At 42.7% G+C, this 19,543-nt stretch overlaps 2 protein-coding genes across 5 annotated transcripts; one reads left to right on the top strand and one right to left on the bottom strand.

Moving 5' to 3' along the window:
• Positions 1–30: 30 nt before the first annotated feature.
• On the bottom strand, positions 31–8,585 carry stat4 (signal transducer and activator of transcription 4). 3 transcript variants are annotated; one of them, XM_028393153.1, is made up of 24 exons: positions 8,478–8,585; positions 8,200–8,331; positions 7,750–7,885; positions 5,421–5,519; positions 4,938–5,030; positions 4,780–4,858; positions 4,579–4,664; positions 4,305–4,456; positions 3,895–4,053; positions 3,726–3,818; positions 3,573–3,632; positions 3,457–3,477; positions 3,035–3,128; positions 2,904–2,948; positions 2,628–2,711; positions 2,446–2,544; positions 2,196–2,331; positions 2,044–2,096; positions 1,810–1,904; positions 1,530–1,666; positions 1,174–1,365; positions 1,044–1,089; positions 827–932; positions 31–750 (listed from the first exon to the last, which is right to left on the bottom strand). In XM_028393153.1, the coding sequence occupies exons 1-24, from the start codon at positions 8,519–8,521 to the stop codon at positions 727–729; spliced, it is 2,265 nt and encodes a 754-aa protein (XP_028248954.1). In that variant the 5' UTR covers positions 8,522–8,585; the 3' UTR covers positions 31–726. The 3 variants fall into 3 exon arrangements, with proteins under 3 accessions (XP_028248954.1, XP_028248956.1, XP_028248955.1); XM_028393155.1 differs by having other exon boundaries at positions 3,035–3,125; XM_028393154.1 differs by having other exon boundaries at positions 8,200–8,328; positions 8,478–8,584.
• Positions 8,586–8,942: 357 nt separating this feature from the next.
• wdr75 (WD repeat domain 75) lies at positions 8,943–19,304 on the top strand. Of its 2 annotated transcripts, none has more exons than XM_028394485.1 (21): positions 8,943–9,077; positions 9,345–9,474; positions 9,921–9,986; positions 10,222–10,321; positions 10,441–10,565; positions 10,791–10,861; positions 10,939–11,055; positions 11,309–11,397; positions 11,703–11,861; positions 12,055–12,114; positions 12,453–12,568; positions 12,736–12,911; positions 13,042–13,199; positions 13,702–13,879; positions 16,237–16,331; positions 16,453–16,548; positions 16,999–17,168; positions 18,041–18,100; positions 18,461–18,607; positions 18,691–18,782; positions 18,984–19,304. In XM_028394485.1, exons 1-21 carry the CDS (start codon positions 8,992–8,994, stop codon positions 19,204–19,206), a joined length of 2,514 nt encoding a protein of 837 aa, XP_028250286.1. In that variant the 5' UTR covers positions 8,943–8,991; the 3' UTR covers positions 19,207–19,304. The 2 variants fall into 2 exon arrangements, with proteins under 2 accessions (XP_028250286.1, XP_028250285.1); XM_028394484.1 differs by having other exon boundaries at positions 13,699–13,879.
• The last annotated feature ends 239 nt before the right edge of the window (positions 19,305–19,543 follow it).

The raw sequence follows: 19,543 nt of genomic DNA, 5'->3' as shown, positions 1-19,543 counted from the left end.
TAAACTGTACATGTCATGCTGGTAGGCTGAACAGTGGAAGACACTCTTTGAGTCTGCCATATGTGATAAAAGGAAGTGTTGGTGGTGGTCATTACAAAATTATCATGCACACAAAACCCATAGTAATACCTTATAAACCATCTCTGCTTCTACAAATAAAAGAATGCAGATCTGTCATCTGACAGGAAGCCTTTATTGTTATGAAGACACGGACCAGACCGAGCTTATTTCCAAGAAAAGAAAAAACCTCGCCCACGCTCAGTTCACAGAGAATCACGTGATTCCCCACAAACCCTGCAGAGCCATGCGTCAAGTAAGAAGGGAATACCAGCAGACATTTTACCTCTGGCTTCTTCCAAAATAAAAGAGTCAAACCTCTGCTCTAAGTTAACAACCAGTAGGTGCCCGGTGAGCTAACTTCCAATCACAGGCTGAGTGACTATGTAACACAAAACATTGTGTAACAAGTTACAGGATGGTCAGTAAACATACAGTAAGACACAAACCCACACACACAAAGAATCATCTAATGTCAACATGTTACACTGGAGTCAGAAAACTTTATTTACAATAGAGAATATATAAGTGATTCAAAACCAATTGTTCCAGAAAAAAACATCATCATATCTTTTAGAAAACAACTGTAACTTTATATAAAAATATAAGACAATAGCAGAGTAAAACTAAACATACAGACTCTGATCAAAAGCCACGTTTCCTCTGGCTTTACTCTGAATATGGAGAACTCATCTGTGAAGCAAAACAGAAGACAACATTAGCAGCTTAGCATCAACCAAAAAACAATAAAAGCACATCACAAACGTACGGTGTCGATGTCGAAGCACAGCTGCTCACTGAGCATGTCAAACTCCCCAGGAGTCATGGGGGGCTCGGGGGACCGACATGAGGGGGGCGTGGTGCTCACATTGGAGCTGGAAAAGCAATGACAAAAAGGTCATCGAGTTAATGAGCTCTGAGTGTCCCAGAGTGGCTCCAGTAAATAAGTAAAAATAATAACAGATGGAAACGGCGTATAAACTCACCGCAGTTCTGAGATGGGGATCAGGGTAGACGGTATGTATGGATGGACTGTAAGAGAGAAAAGAGAGCAGCTGTAGCCATCAAACGGCAACATTCACACACTAAATGGTTAACAGAGGGTTGTTGTCTTGCCTTTGCTAGGCTGGCTGTTGTAAAGCCGTCCAAACGCCTCATCTTTGGGGATGTCTGGGTAGAGAAACTTGAGTGGGTTTTCTGGGACGACGCCATCCGAGATCACTTTGTAGTCTCGTATAATGTCGGCGAATGGAAGCGCACTAAGCCGGTTTTTAGTGTATGGCTCCACGGAGTTGAATTTCACTTCACCTGCAGCACAAAAGACCAGAAACAGACGACAGGTCAGACACCTGTTTGGGTCATGGAACTAACCTTGGTCAAACAGTATTAAAATATCAATATTTAACATATTAAAAGTTTAACATTTTTGTATTATAATGCCAGAAGCGCTCTGGTGGAAATGGTGACCTCACCATTGTCATTGTGCTCCACCCAGGTGAAGGTGATTCCTCCGAGGTGACTCTCGCTGAAGCGTAGGAGGAAGGTGCCCGGCTCTCTGTCCTTCAGCAGAGCACGTTCCATCTCTTTACTCACAAATCCCATGATGTAGCTGTGACAGAGAAGAAAACAGTTCACATGCTGCACCGAAGGCTTTTTATTACCGACTAATCATTTACTAATCATTCTAGATCAATGGAAAATAGGAGATCTTTAAAGGAGGACTGAGTGACAGTAAGTGAGCCTGCGGCCTACTTCTCATTCCAGACTGGCAGCAAGTGCTTCTTGATGAGCTCCAGAATTGAGTCCAGCCACATCCAGAAACTAAAGGGCTTTCCTGGGATGTTCTCCTTGATGAACAGGGGAACAGGAAGAGCACTTAAATGTAAGTTACACACATAAATATGTGCTCATTGTTCACCAATCAGCACAATCTCACTTAATTTGTGACCACGTGATGTTAAATACGTTGTATTATTTGACATATACCTTTGAAAACTTAGACCAGGACACTTGATATTCACCACAGGAGGCATGCTGACCTACAGAAACAGGAAACAATAATGGTTTTTCTTCTTTCCCTTGCTTTACCTTAACATCTACAGCCACAGTGAAGCTGTGTAACAATATAGCAAACATACCAAAAAGCTTTTCCCCCAGCATGGTGAGCTGCTCTTTGTTGAGACCTCGACCGGCGAAAGTGGAGAACTGCCAGCTGAGGACCTCAGAGAGCTGGCTCCAATTGGCTCGTGGTGGGTTCCCAAAGAATGACAAGTTCTGTGGACCAGGTGAGTGTGGAGGAGAAGGTGATGGGGGATGTGAATCAGAGCTTTATTGAGGCTAAATGTTTTGTGCGACTGAGGATGTATCTGTCAAACTGTGAAGGCTCACCCTGGGCTCATCTGTCAGGAGGTTGTACCACATGACGGAGGCCCAGCCTCCAGGCAGCTGGCTTACATTGGAAATCACCACTAATGGTAAGGAACACGTCTAGGGGTGAAAAAAAAAATTCACACACAGTAAGTAAACAGCAAAACATACAAGTGACACACACAGCGTCTAACACTGCTGACCTCAAGATCGATGGTGAGACCCTGCACCGTGAAGCAAGCCTCGAAACTGAGAGAGTGAAGTTCTTCTGTCACAGAGAGCAGTCCCTGCAACACACACACACAAGGTCTAATTACAAAACAAAAGAACATGCTGCCAAACAAAAAGCAAACCTGTGCAGGTGATGATGAGGAAACAGTGTTCACATGAAGTTGGCACCACAGTTCTGATCATAAGACAGGAGTTTTTAAATGTTTTTTTACAGCTGAGCTAATAACTTGGTCTTCAGCTGTGCTTACCTCATTCCCCTTTGTGCCATTGATGTACTTCTTCTCTTTCAGCTGCTGTAAGGCACAAATTCATACGTATATGTAAACAAGATTTACACGTTAGTATCCGTCAGAAAAACAATCCAGGAATGTTGTCTCACCAGGTGTCTGAACTCCACTGAGAGGCAGCCGTTTGAATAGTCCTCAATGTCCATAACTTTAGTGTTGTTGGTCAGAATGAAAAACTGACGACTTCTGAGCACAAAAAAGGAAACATTCACCAAATTTAAACAGCATCTGTTAGTAAAACAGTTATTACTTATACCTTGTCATATAACACTGGAACAGACAGCATAGCATGCATAAAGGCATAAACACAGGGTACTAAAATAAAAAGCAAATTAGAGCATGAATATAGCTGCTAAAGCAAAAAAAAAAAAAAAACGTTTATTTTTTTATTAAAGCTTTATTGACAATCAACAATTCATGTCAACTTCTAAAGGCACACACATCTGTATTCTGGTGATGCTACAGTCTGTGCTAACAATAGAAGCAACACAAACACTGAGGTGGTTGTACTCACACTCTGCCAGGAGGGAGGTCCCTATAGAGACACACAACCACACACATACACCATAAGATCACAGACACTTACAGTACAGATTTATAGATTTAGAGAAAGATAAAAATCAATCATACTTGTCAAATGTTGTTTTCACTTTCAGCTGATAATCCACCTCTGGAAGTTTAACCAGGAGTCTGTGACAAATCAGAGAGAGAAGAAACCAACATCAGAGATTATTATTTTCTCCACCACGCAGTGATAAATAAGATTAGGTGAAAACATGGTACCTGACTTTGGTGGTAAACTGTACCCCGGTCTTGATGATGAGTGGTTTCTGTGGGTGTGTAGGCATGCATGGCTGTTTCTCCACCACAAACGAGCTGGGAACAAACCACACATATAATATTTATATGTTTATTTGACATAGACATTGTGTTTCTAGTGTTGTTTTAGTACCTCTTGATGAGATGGTAGATGAGGTATTTAACTCTCTCCTCCATCTGAGGTTTTTGCAGTGGTATCGGGTCACTCTCATAGGTGACCTTTAGAACCAGGTCCCCCAGTTTGTCCAACTGACGCTTGATCTGGAAGAGGCTCTGTGCTGTCAGGGTGAACCTGAGAGGGGACGGACACAGAGGTTTATTGCTCATTCTATATACATAATATGGGCTGCAGTCGGTGAGATGTGAGTGTCGTGCAGCAGAGAGGCACTGTGGTTAAAAACATGTTTGGTTGCATCATGGGAAATGTAGGATCCATAGCTGTAGATTGACTATAAAAAAATCAACTTTACTGCAGCAGTGCAATGACCTGTTATGAGATCTCTTGTATGTGTGTGCTTCTCTGTCCCATCTCAAACTCATTACCAGCTCTGCAGCTGCTCCAGGCCGGTCAGCAGAGGACCGCCGATAGCAGCGATCTGCTGCCTGCGCTTCCAGTCCTGCAGCTCAGGGTTGAGCTGAGAGGTGATCAGGTCATCAATCTCTTTAATCACAATATCCATCTTTGAAAGAATCTCCTAACAAAGACATGAAAGTGACAACGGATGTTGACAGAATTCACATGACGCACTGAAAACAACAACAGCGAATCCGCGCCTCATTGATCAGAGCTTTGCACGATGATACAGTAAATGCATACCTTCCTTTTAAAGTCAAGCCTGTTGAGTATTTCCTGTAGTCGTGTTACTTCCTGTTTCATCCTTTCAGAGTTCCTATCTGATGACTCTGATACAAATAAGCACAAACACAGTGACGACTTGTGAATGACGTCTCTACAGTACATTGCTTTGAATGGAGGTAGAAACATGTTAAGTGAGTTCAAACTGTGAGCAGTCCTTACCTTGAGACTGTAGAGTCTTGTAACGGAAATCAAAGTCATCCTGCATGTCCTCGATGTACTTCACAGCCTGGTCCATCAACTACAAACAGACAGTTTTTATTTTTACTAATTAATTTACTATCCTTGTGTTCATCTCGCCTGGAAAGAATTTCAGTTACCTGCACACTGTTCCTGATGAGCCCAACTCTGTTGTCCATGTTCTTCTGCCTCTCGAAGGCCACCGAATTCTGCAACGATTTCTCCAGAGGACCCTTAAAAGTGTTCAGTGTTTTTATAAACTCTATTGAGGAATGCTCAGCTCCTCTGATTTATGAATAATAACATTTTAGCAGGACTTGAACTATTGTCTGTTCAGAGGAGAACCTGCCTGCAGTAGCTGATTTCTTTTTCTTGTGTTATCTACAGTAAACTGATTCTTGGTTTTCTTGTTTGTCATGTTGTTGTTAACAGTAACTCTGCAGCACCCTCTCTGTAAAAATTATTACAACATTTACCGTAATTCTGCCATCCAGTGTTTCTTGGGAATAAAGTGAAACGGTTGGGAGAGTGGGAGTGAGCACTCTTCCTGGTAGTGGCCATGGTTTACCAGCAGCAGCTGTAATCAAGGGACTTTCCCCTTCTTGACAGACAATGTGACAAACCTGTTCCTGCATGCAGGCACTGGAGAGTATACGCTGCTCCTCCCTGAGGCAGGTGGAGATGACTCTGGCCATGACAGCAGGGTTGGTTGCGTATTTCAGCTGGAGGGGTCACATGCACACAAAGTTAAAATTAGTTAAAAAATAATGTTTTGTTCATTGTAGCTAGGCTACAAACGCAAACCACTGCTTGGTTCTTTACCACAGCGCTGAGCAAGAAACACACCTAGTAGGTGTTGACGAGGAAGTAGTCTTCAGCACCGCAGCTTTTCAAAAGACTTGAGTGTTTTTATTCAACCACAAAAGAATAACACTGACCCACCTTCCGAAACAACATTATCCAGTAACAATGACAATAAAACCAAACCATGAGTATCCATGCAACCATGCACAGCAATGTATCATCCACAGATGTGCTTACATCCTGAATATTAACCCTTAGTATAGGTTATATGAGTGACCTCTTTTTTCTTCCCCTCCCTACCTGCCTAATGCTCCCTAATTTCTTCGAACTGAAACAACTCTGATAACAGAATCTAGGTTACTTTTCTGTCTTGATAGAAGTCAGTACAGTCATACATTTTCCCCTTAACCGCACCGCATCTACAAGACGTTGTGCAGGAGATGATAGGAGGGGTGTTTTGCTCATCAGTCCATTTGAACGCTTATTTAGAGAAGTACAACTGTTTCTGCTGAGGGAAAAGGAAAACTTTCTTCTCTCGCTTTCATCACAGACGTGCCAGAATGACTACTGAGGATGCACAAACACACACCTACACACTTACTTTCATTACAGTGATGATGATGATGCATTGGAGGGCATCAGATATGGTTTCTAGTATTCACTGCCAGTCACAAGCTAACTTCTCTTCTTAGTTTACCTTCATCATTCAGCTGAATTGTGTGCTGACATTTCCAGTCCAGACGGTTTTTTTCTGAATATAAATGGAAGAAAGATTCAAACATGGACGTCTTGTTTTTTGTGAGACAAACTTCACTCACAACAACAAAGCCACAAACACACTTGACTACCAACATGAGTTATTGCTTCCTCTGAGAAGTGTATACCTTTGACATATAACACGTTCGGGCACACAGGAAACAGCAGCATGAGCCTCACATGTTTGTTCTGCAAATGTATGAGACTTTTCAAGAATCTAAAGGCACAGAGGGTTCTGTCCTGACCTCAGCCATACATCCTGTACAGCTTCTCAGCTAGATTACTTCATGTGACAAGAGTATTTATAACCAAATGCAGCTGAGAGACAAACATCATTGACAAAAATAAAGACCAGCTACACATTCAAAACAACTCCCAGTCTGAAAGTACAGCCATTATCTTGCACTTCCCCTTCACCTCAAGTACACACAGACCATGAACAACTTCTCCTTTTTAGCTTTTTAGAGATGGTTTAAAAAACAGCAACAGAACAGTTGTTCTGTGGTTGAAAGAACAAGTGCAGGTGCAGAGCAATCATAGGAATGTTCGAATAAGAGAAACCACTTCGGCAGTCTGTGGGTGAAGGCTCTCAGTCGTCAGGTTATTGTATACAAGAGTTTTAAAGCAAGTCAATTAGACTTTTTAGAGGTCTTACTGATGAAGCTGCCTGGAGGAGCAGCACAACATCTTCAAATACATCTTGTTTGCTTTAATCTCATGGGTAACTTTGACAATCCCACAGCACACAAAGTAGATCTCTGTAGAGATCAGTCCTCACTCAATCCCTCAAATCAACATTTACAAGTTTAGTCCACACAAGTGCACATTGTTTGTGATCACTTAGTGCCCACACAATGTTAACTTCTAGCCAAATCACCTGCAGACTGCAGTATCACTCTTTATGTGATCTGTTGCCAGCATGCTGCAACTGCTTTCAGTAATCACATTATAATTGGTCAAGGAACTATTGTTTATGGCCATCAGGTATTTGCCTGACAACCACAACATGTTAACAAAAACTTTAAGTAAGAAGATCATCTCATCTTTGGATACAAAAGATGTATACCTGCATGTTGTAGTGGGGCTTGGACAGTGTGTACGCTTCTAAACAAAGCCTTTTTCCAATCACTTCAACCAGGTCATATTTTGGGACCTTCTCACTATAATCTCCTCATTTCCTTTCTACTGTCATGTGTCGACAAAACCACTTTCTCTGTTTACCTTATGGGTCTATCTTGTTTGTGTCATTTATGGAATGCTGGCTGAGTGTGTTGTATAAAAAAAACTTTCAAAGTTTTTGGGTCATCAGTGCCTGACCGCCCCAGGCGGACAAGAGAAACAAAGACATTTAGTTCTTAGTGCAACACAGGTCCTGAAAGAAAAGTGACCCACCTGCAGTTGCTGGTGTATAATTTTCATGTTGTGTCTTTGTAGGAAGTTCTGCTCCTGTAAGCGCACCCTCTCTAACTGGGCCAGCAGGTTGGTGAACAGCACCGTAGCCATCGACTCATCATTAACCGCAGTGTCCCTGTACACCACATGGTAGAGGTATCAGATGAGCATATGTGTTTGTATTTACATGTGAACCTTCTTGTTTGTGGCTATACTCTATATCCACTAACTTACACATACATTGAGGACAGTAACCTAATGCCTTGCTGAAAAATGGAATATTATCAGCAAATCTTTACATTATATATTTTACTAAGACGTGCCAATATCAGACATCAGCCTCTATTTTTATCTGTATACATACTGTCTGTGTCTGGCTAGCCGCCTCACTGGGTACTTGTCAATATGTTGATTTTACACATGTAGAAGTAAATGCTACAAGAAACTCACCAATCCTGAGACTCGATCCAGCTGGCCAGTCCCTGTCGGATGTCCATAGGGAAATTATCATCATACAGATAGTCCACCTGTTCTAGGAGTCTGATCTCCAGCTGCTGAATCTGCTTCCACTGGCTCATACTGCTGCGTGTGCACACGCCACGACACATACACACACAAACACGGTGTCAAAAAAAGAGTGAAACATTTAGACAGCAATCACCATTTGTTATGGATTAGGCTAAATATACTGTGATGGCTGTATTTATTAGTTAGATGCTGTTTGTTACCTGGGAGGTTGCCGCGCTGCTTTCCTGTCGGTCTCATTCACCATGTGCACTTGTTTCTCTCTTTGCTTTCGCTTTTTATCGTGGCTGTCAGTTCGGGAAGCGACATCATTTACTATCAGAGGCTGCGCTAAGGTACTCAGGAAACTCCCCACCTCACCTCACCTCACCTCACCCCACCTCACCCCGCTAGAACAAAATGAAAGAGTAATCTGCTGTCACAAGTCATTCAGACTGGAAAATACAAGGGACAAATGTTAAAACTATAATGAATGGCGAGCAAGACATAATGGAAAAAACAGCTATAGTTTAAATGATTTATGACGAACATAGAAGGAGTAGCATTAGTGTAGTGGCGTTCCTGCCACTATAAACCGGGTCCGATAAATGCTCCCAAAACTGCGTCTGTAGGGACACTCCCGTCCAGCAGAGGGCGGTAAAGCGCCGCCACAGACGTAACGCGGGGCTGCAGAGGAAAGAGCAGCGGTCAGAGGTGAAAGTTGACTCCGGTAAAAACATGGTTGAACACGCAGATATCCGCGTGGTTCACCGAGGTGGCAGTATAATTAACTTCAGGCAGCCTGTCGTTACCAATGATTCAAGGTCAGCGTGTGCTTTTAGCCTGAATGTTTTTTTGTGTTTGGTGTGAGAGAGTTTAGTGTTTTTCTTCATTTTCTGTTAGCTAGAGAGCTACATGTCTGTGCTAGCCGTTAGCATTTTAGCTACTAGCTGTTAGATATTTCCCATGTTGTGACTTCTGCGAAACACTCTCACTTTGTGTACCTGTAACTAAATATAACAGTTTTACCATGGAAACTGACTGACTGTTTCTCCGTTGCTTTGTTAAACACATGGTTGGTGTTGGTGTAGGTTTCTGCTGTGTGCCTCAGGAGAGTGTGTGAAGGTGTTCAGCACTTCCACAGAGGAGTGTATCCACAACCTGCAGGGACACACCGACCTGGTGACAGGTGTGCTGCTCAGACCCTCCAACCACCTGCAGGTACAGCTTCCTCACCGCTTTGTATTTCACACACTACTACAGCCACCCCACACTGAAGACAGTTACTCTTCCCACCGCGCTAAGGCATGAGCAGTGCTCCATGTGCTGCTGCACGTCTTGTAAACAATGGAGTTGACGCTTATAACATATTTTTCTGCATTAAGTTCTGTTAAAAAAAATAGGCCTGCATACATGCCTATGCCGAGAAATACACCCAACATTAGTTGATGTATTGGCAGCTGGTACATTATTAGGTGTTTAGTTTTTGGTTCCATTTGAACTACTTAATTATTTGTAAACTGCACTGGATGTGATTTTGGTCTGCCTGTGTTTGCAGTAATTTTTTAAGCAAAGCTTAATGACAGTTTGATATTCTTGAAAAATATCTAGGTCATATGATTTTATGTTAATGAAGGAGTTAACATGCAGCTTGTGTTCCTGTGCAGGTCTACTCTTGCTCAGCAGATGGCACTGTCAGACTTTGGGACTTCACAGATGGTATTCTCATTAAGGTAGAATTTGTTCCTCCGTTCTCTGCATTCACTTCAGCTCATCCAACAGTTCACCACCCACATACTTGCCCTCTCTTTATTTGCTTATATGCTGCAGTGGAGGGTTTAGGGCTGTGTATTAAGGCTGTGTACTTTTCCTGCTTCTCCAAGCCCATGGATGCATAATAGTGTCACCTGAAGTAAAGTTTGAGGAAGGGTTCCAGTGTGTTTTTTTTAAATGTGTCATCTCTTCCAGACTTATGTCATTGGATACCCAATTTGCTCCCTCTATGCATCAGCAAAACATGAAGGAGTCATCTTCATCATTACCCCCAAGCTCACTGACAAAAGATCTGGTAGGTTTCACATGCCTTCTACTGCAGGGTCTTTTTGTGTGGGAAGCAGAAACTGGAATAAAGGTCAGGGGATAAGAATATGTAACAAGCTGACTGTGTGTGTGTGTGTATGTGTGTAGAGTTATTCCAGCTGGTTGCGGTTCATCTGCCACAGAGTGGAGATCAGCTGGTGGAGACCCGAGAACTTTCTGCTGTGCTCAGCAACGTCAGCTCCAAACCAGCAGCCACAGCCTTTGGTCAAGGGGTACGCACATCACAGCTACTGCCACCAACAAAACAGCCATTTCAAAATTATCTAAAGATGTTTGTTGCCTTATAGAGCTATTTAGCTTTAGTTTGATTTGTATTTGTTCTTTTCGAATATTAATGGTGCTATATGAGAGCTTAATGCATTACAAGCCCAGATTTTTCCAGAATATGCTGTAATTCAGGCTTGCTGCTCTTGTGATAATGAATAATTTCTTCATAGGGGGAATATCTTGCTTCAGTTAAAGGACTGCAGATGGAAGTCTACTTCTTCAGGAAGGAGAAGTCCTACACGTGAGCAAACTTTGACACAAACAGGAGTGAAGTTGTGACAAGGGTCATAAAGATGACAATCTTGTGTTTGTTTTTAGGTTTTCTCTCAAAGAAGACAACAAGAAGGGAGGAAGGAACACATTCACATGTGTAGCATGTCATCCAAAAGATGACTGCATTGCCACAGGTCATGAGGATGGCAAGATTCGCCTGTGGTAAGACCTTGAAGCATGTTCACTGTTGCACACACAGACAGGGTGTTGATTATTCTGAGCAGTTATTTAGTCTAGGCAATCTACTGCTGACTTGTTTTGTGTGTTGTGCTGACAGAAGCACCAGTGAACTCCACTCAGCATGAGTATAGACCTGACTATGTTGGATTGTTTGTATAGATTTCACCTGTTTATAGCTTTATTGTTTTTCTTTTGTAAAGCGTATTATTTAATCTTCTACTGTTCATCCATTCAGGAGAAACTTTAACCACAAGAAGGAATACACATACTCCACCCTGCACTGGCACCACAGTGCTGTGAGCTCCCTGTGCTTCACTCCAGAAGGTATTTATGCCGTTAGGGGGTGTGTGGGTGTGAGACCGGAGGGGGGGTCACTAGACAAAACCTAAACGACTAAGATAAAGCCTGTCCTAATGGACGTACCTGTGAGGTGTTGAGTGTGCATAAGAGTGTGTGTGTGTACAGGCCAAGAGAGAGGTTGTGTGTGTAAAACAAAAAAACCTGCAGCCCTGCAAGGACATATTTAACCAACAGATGCTGTGATGCAGCCTTATTTTAGGGCAGAAATAGTTTTTCGGGGGGACGTAGTCAAGGCGGAATGTGTCAAATGTCTGCTTTTGTTTTACCAGGCACCAACCTGCTGAGTGGAGGTGTGGAGTCGGTGCTTGTCCAATGGAGATACAACCAAGAAAGCCAGCGGGACTTCCTGCCCCGTCTGGGTGCCGCCATCACACACATCGCTGTGTCTCCTGATGGAGCACTGTTCTGTACATCACACAGTGACAACAGTAAGAGCCTCTATCACACACAGAGTACAAACGGTTGTCCATGGCGGAAATTCAGCTAAGGACTTTCGTTTTAAAATTATCATTCAGTGGATAATTTTGTACAAACGACATTCATTTGCAGTAGTGGTTGTAGCTGGTACATCTATGTCGAGTGTCTTCAGTGACTTATCTCTATGTGTGTCTTCTTCTTTAGAGATCTCGATCATCCAGAGTTGTGTAAAAGTGTCTGCTGTCATTCAGGGCCTGGTCAAAGGTGAGTACTGACTGTAGGTGGCAACAGCACGTAGAGTCATCATAAACGTGCTGTATGGGCTCATAAATAATAAACGTATATCTCACAAATAGCTTTTGCAGTTCCTGGAAAGCAAGTCTGAGACTCATTGTGTTTTGTTTAGAGTTGGAAACAGGGAGATCAAACGAACCCTTTTTGGTTGCTTTGTATCAAGTACAAATCTGTCAGCACGTAGTACATAGGGAGCTTTGGAACCTTGGATTCAGGGTGTCTGTGAATATGCAAGTTATATTTCAGAGCTATTTGAGTGTTTGAGCCTGTTGGGTAACTCTGCATGTGTACTCTGTGTCCTGGTGCAGGAGAAAGTGTCAAGACAGACTTGATTGTGGACCCACGCAGCAAAGCTTTGGTGCTGAATGGAAAACCTGGACACCTGCAGTTTTACTCACTCCACAGAGACAAGCTGCTGTACAATGTAAGCACTCGTCCTTATAACTAAACTATGAATGTTACATCAAACTGGAAATAGGTATAACATTTGATCCATGCATTTTATGATATGACTTCACCACTGAAATTATAGAAACACAGCAGTGATTTTTTTGGGTTAGCTCTAAAAATTCTGTCATTGTTTTCTCACAGCTGGACATAGTGCAGCAGGAGTACATTCATGAACTGGGCCTGGACCAGTTTGAAGTGGTCAAAGCAGCATTTGATGCTTCTGGCTCCTGCTTAGCGACTGTAGAAGAAAGACAACAGAAAGGTGCTGAGCTGGAGATTAACTTGAAGCTTTGGGCATTTGATGAACAAACACAGAGGTATGAGCGTCTTAACTGGGAGAGATGTTTCCCTATGCTGGGGAGTCAGTCCAGTCTAGAAGTGTTTGTCCTATAATAATAAAAATGGTTTAGTAATAGTTTTTTTCCATCCTTAACCACAACGGTGCAGCTTTGTGCTGAACACAACTATCTCGACCCCCCACGATGCCCGGATTACAGCCATGTGCTTTCGCCACGATGCAGACTGCCAGACCACCATGCTGGTCTCCACCAGCCAGGACGGACACTTCAAAGCCTGGCAGCTGGCTGCAGCGGCCCACACAGAGGGTAAGTGTTCTGTATGATGTTGTAGTTGACCAAAAGGCAAAACTTTTTTTGAAGTCTTAACTGTTGTGTGATATCCTCTAACTGTCTGCAGGTCAGACAGATTTTTACAACATTAAAAGAATGGCACCATTCAAACTATAATCTGGGTCTTAATAGATAATAATAAAACATTTTAGGTCAGATCAGTTTATTTATCAGTTCAGCTTATCTTTAAAATAAATGCGTGAGCAAGGAAATACAAGATGAAGCTATCGTATTCCTTTACTCACTTGTAATGACCAGACCAGACTATCCTGTTAGCCGTGTCATGCAGTGGAACCTTTAACTAGACTACATGACTTTGCACATTCATAGAAATCCAGTCACTGTGTTGGTGTCAGGCTCTAACCTTCTAGCTTTTCAACACATCAGATTGAATAACAGGTTAATCTGTATCTCAGTAACCCAACTCTCCTGGTGTCTGTCTCTCCCCTCTCTTTCCTCTTGAATGGGTTGGCAGAAGAAGGCCCTTCCTGGTCGTGTGATTTTGTTGGAGCCTATCACAGCCTGGTGCCTAAATGCTGCTGTTTCTCAGCTGATGGCTCTCTGTTAGCCGTAAGCTTTCAGGAGGTGGTGACTGTGTGGAGCCCGGCCTCCTGGGAGCTCCTGACAACTCTGTCCCAGCCACCAGGAGCCATCAGGTATATGCACGCACATATGTGCCCAGACATCAACATGGTGTAGGAGTATAAGAATGGCTATGGATCACATTGTGTGTTGCTGGTATGCAATGGTTAGTACATACCAAGTCGAATGTAGACCATGAGCATGATGCCACTTTGGCAGAGAAGAGCTCGGTGCTAGCTATGGTGAAAAGCTGGCAGTGCATACCCTCCAAAATATGTGAATATGATCATTAGAGCAAACACTAGAAGGACGTTTTTTTTTTTTTAGATCGTGGGTGTGTGTGCATTGTTTGCCTGTGGAAATGGCAGCAGGGTGAATTATGGGTAGACTGGTAGTATTGCTTGCTCAACATTCACCAAATCTTTCAGTAATGGGATGTGCTCAAAATGAGTGCTGCAAAGGGACCCACTTCAAAGTTGAAATCATTGAGTATTAGCATAATTTAAGTATTTACTGCCAAGGTGTTTGTGCCTCATACCCCAGGACACCTTCAGAGTCTTTGTGACCATGCATTGAGTAGGCTTGTGCAAAATCGTATCGTGTGCAATTAATCGTCAGAAAAACTGTCACCGATTACGAACTCCGATCTTTATTTACGGACTCCACAGCTAGATGGGAAACATTACAACAGCGAAGTCTCCTCCAGCAGATATTGGAAAGAATTTCACTCAGCCGAGAATCCGTGATACGTTTAGTCATTGTGCTGCTTACGACCAAACTAAGCGCTGGAAGAACGTAACGTAGGTTGACTTGCACAGACATACATTTAAATGTGGAATTGTCCGGTTTGTTTGTTTTTTCTGCTGCTGTTCTACAGTCTGAGTGAAAACATGCACTAGTCTGGGACATATTCCAGTCACAGGTTCATTTGCACAGACACGTTTATTAACTTGAAATAATCACTGATGTGACTTTTCTGAACTTTTCTGAACTTGGCCTGTTTAATTTTAATGTTGATATGCTGCACTGCTCTGTGACCTTAAGATAAGAACATTTGAAGAACAAAGTTACTAAATGTTTGCTTCATTGTTATTTTGAAGCAGTTTGTGCATCTGTTATCAATACATATTTCCATGGCTGGTTTGTGCCTAATCACTACTCGCCAGCTTAACCTGTTAGAATGAAGTAGTTAACGTGACTGATGATTTGTCAGTATCATGCTAGAACACTGTGCCAATTTAGAGTCAAAAATATGTAAGTGCAATTGTCATCAATTAATCGTTATCGGCTAAATGCCACAATTAATCTTGATTAATTTTTTTGCCAATATCGCCCAACCCTAGCATTGAGAGGTCAGGGCTGTTTTTAATGGCATTAAGGGAGCCTAAACAATGTTAAGCAGGTGATTTCTCAGGTTGTGGCAGATATAACAAACAATCCCAAACAATCTGACACATTTTACAAGTCACAGCACGAAGACGCATGTAACAGTGGACACCTCAATGTCTTGTCTGCCGTCAGGGCTCCTCAGTGAAGGGTATTGTTAAATCAGTTAAATGTCCTTTGTGGCAGAAGTCCAAACTGTAGTTTCTCACAGCAGACAGGAGGTGGAACCAGCTGGGCAGAAGCCTGTTGAACATAAGAACAGGCTGCAGTTTTACAATGTTGCTGGAGTCTCAGAAATGTTGTCTCTTGTCCCCTCTGCTTACAAAAGGTCACTGAGGACACGAAACTACTGTGGCTAGTTACTGTACCTCATTTCTGAAATAAACACAGCTTACAGGACTTGCAGTTCATTTATAAATGGAGGTTGATTCTGAACATGCCCATAAACGACCATAGAAAATGTCTCTTTTGTAAAAGACGTTTATTTGTGTTTCCTGTTATAAGAACGTAAGATCGTCTGTAGTAGTAATGTGTAACCAATGATCTGACTCCGTCTAAAACTCTAAAAAAAACAATCATTCGCAGAAAGCCTCTTTTGTGTAGTTTGGGTGCTGAACAACTTCCAAGTTGAGGAAAACGGGAAGATGTTAATGGTCAGCTGTTTTGACAGCTGCTCGGTGCCCCTTACATAACTACCACCTATAGATGTAGAGAGCTGTGTCAAGTGCCTGACTTCCTCCTCACTAATTCCAACATTTGGCCACATCTTTGTATTCATTATATTTTGTGTTGGCTTTCAATGACACTTTTAAGCAGTTAACATTTGAAAGTCTGTAAAGGCCTTTATTATTCTCTGCCAGACAGATTTTTTTTCCTGGGTTCTTGGTAGGTGTTCAGCCCTGCTTACATGTTCCCATTTGAAGGCCCCAAAGTGGAAACCTCTGCAAAAGATAATCCTGTAAAATATGTGTGGTGTGTGGGGCTGGTTGGCTGAGATTCTTTACAGACATAGAAAAACTAAAAGGACTTTCCCCCCCTCCATCAGGGATCTTTGTTTTGGACGGCTGAGCTGTTCCAAGTATCTGCTTGGAACCACAGACAGCAGTCTGCTCTGCTGCTGGAACCTCCTCACCTGCTCCTGTAAGACACCGGCACATGCCTTACTGTTTATTGATACTAAAATAATTTACTCCTAAAATCAGGCTGCACACACAGCAGTAATTGTTCCTCATCATCCTCTATGTCCTGTCCTGTCTGGCAGTGGAGTGGAGCACCTCCATGGATGTCAGCCTGCTGCTGTCTGACCCCCTCTCTGAGAACATGGTGGCCTTCTGCTGTGAAAGTGGATGTACCGACTGTAAGCTCAAAACTGTTACAAGTTAAAATAATGCATGGAAAGCATTTTTTTTTCTTTTCTGTTTTGTCAGACCGAGCCACACTTTATAGCCACTCAGTGTGATCACTAAAGTTGGCAGTCTTCATTTTCTAAGCAGTGCCTCCAATAGTTGAGGCATTTGTGCTAAGAAGTGCTCATCAATACTCAACCACAGAACTGTTAGCAGGGCTGTAATGACTGCTCTTTGTACCACTTTGTTCTGTTTAAGTTTTCAAGAGAAACGTTTGTCAGCAACATTAACGAGTGGTGTATTCCGGAATAATGCCAGTATCATATTCCTTTGGCCTCTGTTGTCAGTGTGCCAGGGCTTTGACCCGGAAATTCTTATGTGCCCATTAGTCCCTTAATCGACGCCTACCCATCAGCTCTGTTAATTATTTATTGCTGGTTTTCTGTCTTCTCTGCTGCCAGTGTTTGTTTTCAAGCCCAGTGAGCCTCGGCCGCTGTTTTCCCAAAAGGCTGTGTGCTCAGGGAGGGTGACGCATGCTGTATTCGCCCCAAGGGAGGAGATGCTGGAGAGTTGCGAGGAGAGCAGCCAGTGGCTCAACCGCTCTCAGCTGTACTTTCTCACACAGCACATGGTAAATTACACTGCTGGAAAAAACATGAACTAGAGTGGATCATATGTGTCATTAATGGAAAAGAACAACTTGTGGGAATACTGCTTTAACACTATATGTCAAGGGAAGGTGACTATAACACAAAGAACGGGGAGACAGTTCTGGTCTAATATGGAACAGCTCCACATAGTCTAAATGCAGTGTAGTGAGACTGTTTTACCCCTTCAATAAGGTGGGGCTTTCTGAGAGTTGAGAATGATTTCAAATAGTGTGCAGTAGCAAAGAATGCTGAATGCTAACTGCAAGTAGTCTGCAACAGCACATCATGAAGCTACAGAATAATGTAAAAAGACCATTTTTTCAGGGTCAAAAAAGTGACCCTGAACACTACAGGACAGGCTTTCATGATGATATGTTAAACTCACAAAAGTCTATGGACCCAGCAGAAGCCACACAATGAACAGCAGAGCAAAGGAAGACTGAAGATAGACTGATGGCTTGTTTGGGTATAGATAGAGAGAGGAGACATATTGATCTATGATTGATTATCACATAGAAATCCTGGTGAGTCCTGTCCTGCAAGGAAATATAAATGCAGAATGATCTGAACCTAGTTCCAAGAGTTGACAAATACCTATAGGGAGCTGATTCTGAGTCTAGTGCCAGATCTGCAAAATGTAGAAAGATGATAATGATAATATGAATAGGTGTCAAAGGTAATGGTTTCCTTCAATGTTGAAGCAAGTCAAAGCTGAAAAAATGGGATATATACCTGATTTGTGGCAGAGCCGCATGTGAACCATTTAGACAGGAAAAAGTCTAAAGAATCAGAATTGATCGATGTGGTTTGTAATGTGAACATGGCCATATTGAGCTGTTCTGTCGTTCTCCAGGACCTCATGACATTCATCACCAAAGTAGAGGAGGACAGGCTGATGGCTTCCAGCAAACAGGTGAGGTTCACTACTTCTCATATTACAAGTACAAGGTTGTTGCTTGTTCCTTGAATACCTGATAGACAGCAGGCATGTGCACAGTGATCAGCCAACAGGAAAGGAAAACACAAAAGGCCTGATGCTTGTTCTGCTGTTTTGTGTTTTCTTATGAAGGGAGCACAGCGGATAAGTGAAAACTCAGTTTATTGTGTTCGTCTTGAGTTACAGGAACTGGCAGGAGGTGGTAAAATGTCCAATAAAAGAGGTGTTAGCTGATCTATGCAGGTTTTGTTTTCTCTGTTCTGGTTTAGTCAGGTTAAAACAAATGCACTCTCTGTTTCTTTACTCCAACCTCTTATTGTTCTTCTTCTCTCCAAGCTTGTAATTGATGACAGTGTTGCCATGACGCCGTTCTACCTGTTGCTGGGGAAACATCGGCAGGAGCAACAGGAAGATCAAGACGCAGTGAGCAGCCAGTCATCGGAGAGAGCGCCTCTGCCTCACAGCTCTGTCGCTATCAAAGAGGTCAGCAGTTCAGTCACGCATGGATCATGTTCACTTAGTGGTGACTTGCATCAACAATGACATGACTGTTGTTGTTTTAACAGCTTCTGCAGACCCCAGCCCACGTCCTGCCCTCCACCACTTTCCTCTGCTCCATGTTCCTACAGTCTCTGCTCATCCCTGTCACAGACAACAGGTAATTCACTTATTTAAAAAAGCTCCTCGACCCTAGCTTCATTTAATATTCTCACCGTCACGATGACTTGACAAAAACACTGCTGAGTTCACATGACTCAGCCTCCTCTAACCAGTACACATGGGAGTATTTGTTTTTTATCTCTGAAAATATGGAAACTCACGTTTCATTTTTTCCCCATGTGTGTTCTTATGGCCTCAGGGAGGAAAAGAAACATGCAGAGGAGGAAATGGAGAGTGAAAAAGAGGAAGAGGATTCTTCAGAGGAGGAAATGGAATCTAGTGCCTCGAGACCAGAGCAGGCATCAGGGTCAGGCCTGGCTGCAGAGTTGGCTGCTCCCACCCTGACAAAAGCTCAGAGTAGGGAACTGAGGAGGCTGAAGAAAGTCGACCACAGCTGGCTCTCAGAACTCCTGGATTCATAAACATGACTATATACAAAGACACTCATACAGATCCATTGCCATAGTCTTTTATTGTTTTATACCAACTAATAAAAGTGGATTTCTTGTGGAAACAATTATTGGTGCTTGCACAAGTATTTTCCGCTTTGGCAGCTTCAGTTCCGTGTAGACAAGTCTGTAAGTGTTATTCAAACAATAAGATCTCTCTGCAGCCCTTTCTCTAACACTGCTGGGGCTCTTGTACAGTGATTGATGAGTCAGCAGCTGGTTTCCTGCCAGAGTTCTGGACTGAATTGAGGTCTGGATTCAGATTCAACTCACAGTACACTTTTCTTAAGTGCTTTTGCAGGATTTGTTT

The sequence above is a fragment of the Parambassis ranga genome, chromosome 21 (genome assembly GCF_900634625.1).
Source record: "Parambassis ranga chromosome 21, fParRan2.1, whole genome shotgun sequence".
Taxonomy (NCBI): Eukaryota; Metazoa; Chordata; class Actinopteri; family Ambassidae; genus Parambassis; species Parambassis ranga.
The sequence above is the reverse complement of the archived record's forward strand: the minus strand, read 5'-3'. Positions and strand labels throughout refer to the sequence as shown.

Coding starts and splice junctions, on each gene's coding strand:
- stat4 (XM_028393153.1), bottom strand. CDS start 8,521: ATGGTGAATGAGACCGACAGGAAAGCAGCGCGGCAACCTCCCAG. Junction 3,819..3,894: donor ATCTACCATCTCATCAAGAG/GTACTAAAACAA, acceptor GTTTGTTCCCAG/CTCGTTTGTGGTGGAGAAAC. Junction 751..826: donor TGTGCTTCGACATCGACACC/GTACGTTTGTGA, acceptor TTTGCTTCACAG/ATGAGTTCTCCATATTCAGA.
- wdr75 (XM_028394484.1), top strand. CDS start 8,992: ATGGTTGAACACGCAGATATCCGCGTGGTTCACCGAGGTGGCAGTATA. Junction 12,569..12,735: donor GAGACAAGCTGCTGTACAAT/GTAAGCACTCGT, acceptor GTTTTCTCACAG/CTGGACATAGTGCAGCAGGA. Junction 16,549..16,998: donor TGAAAGTGGATGTACCGACT/GTAAGCTCAAAA, acceptor CTCTGCTGCCAG/TGTTTGTTTTCAAGCCCAGT.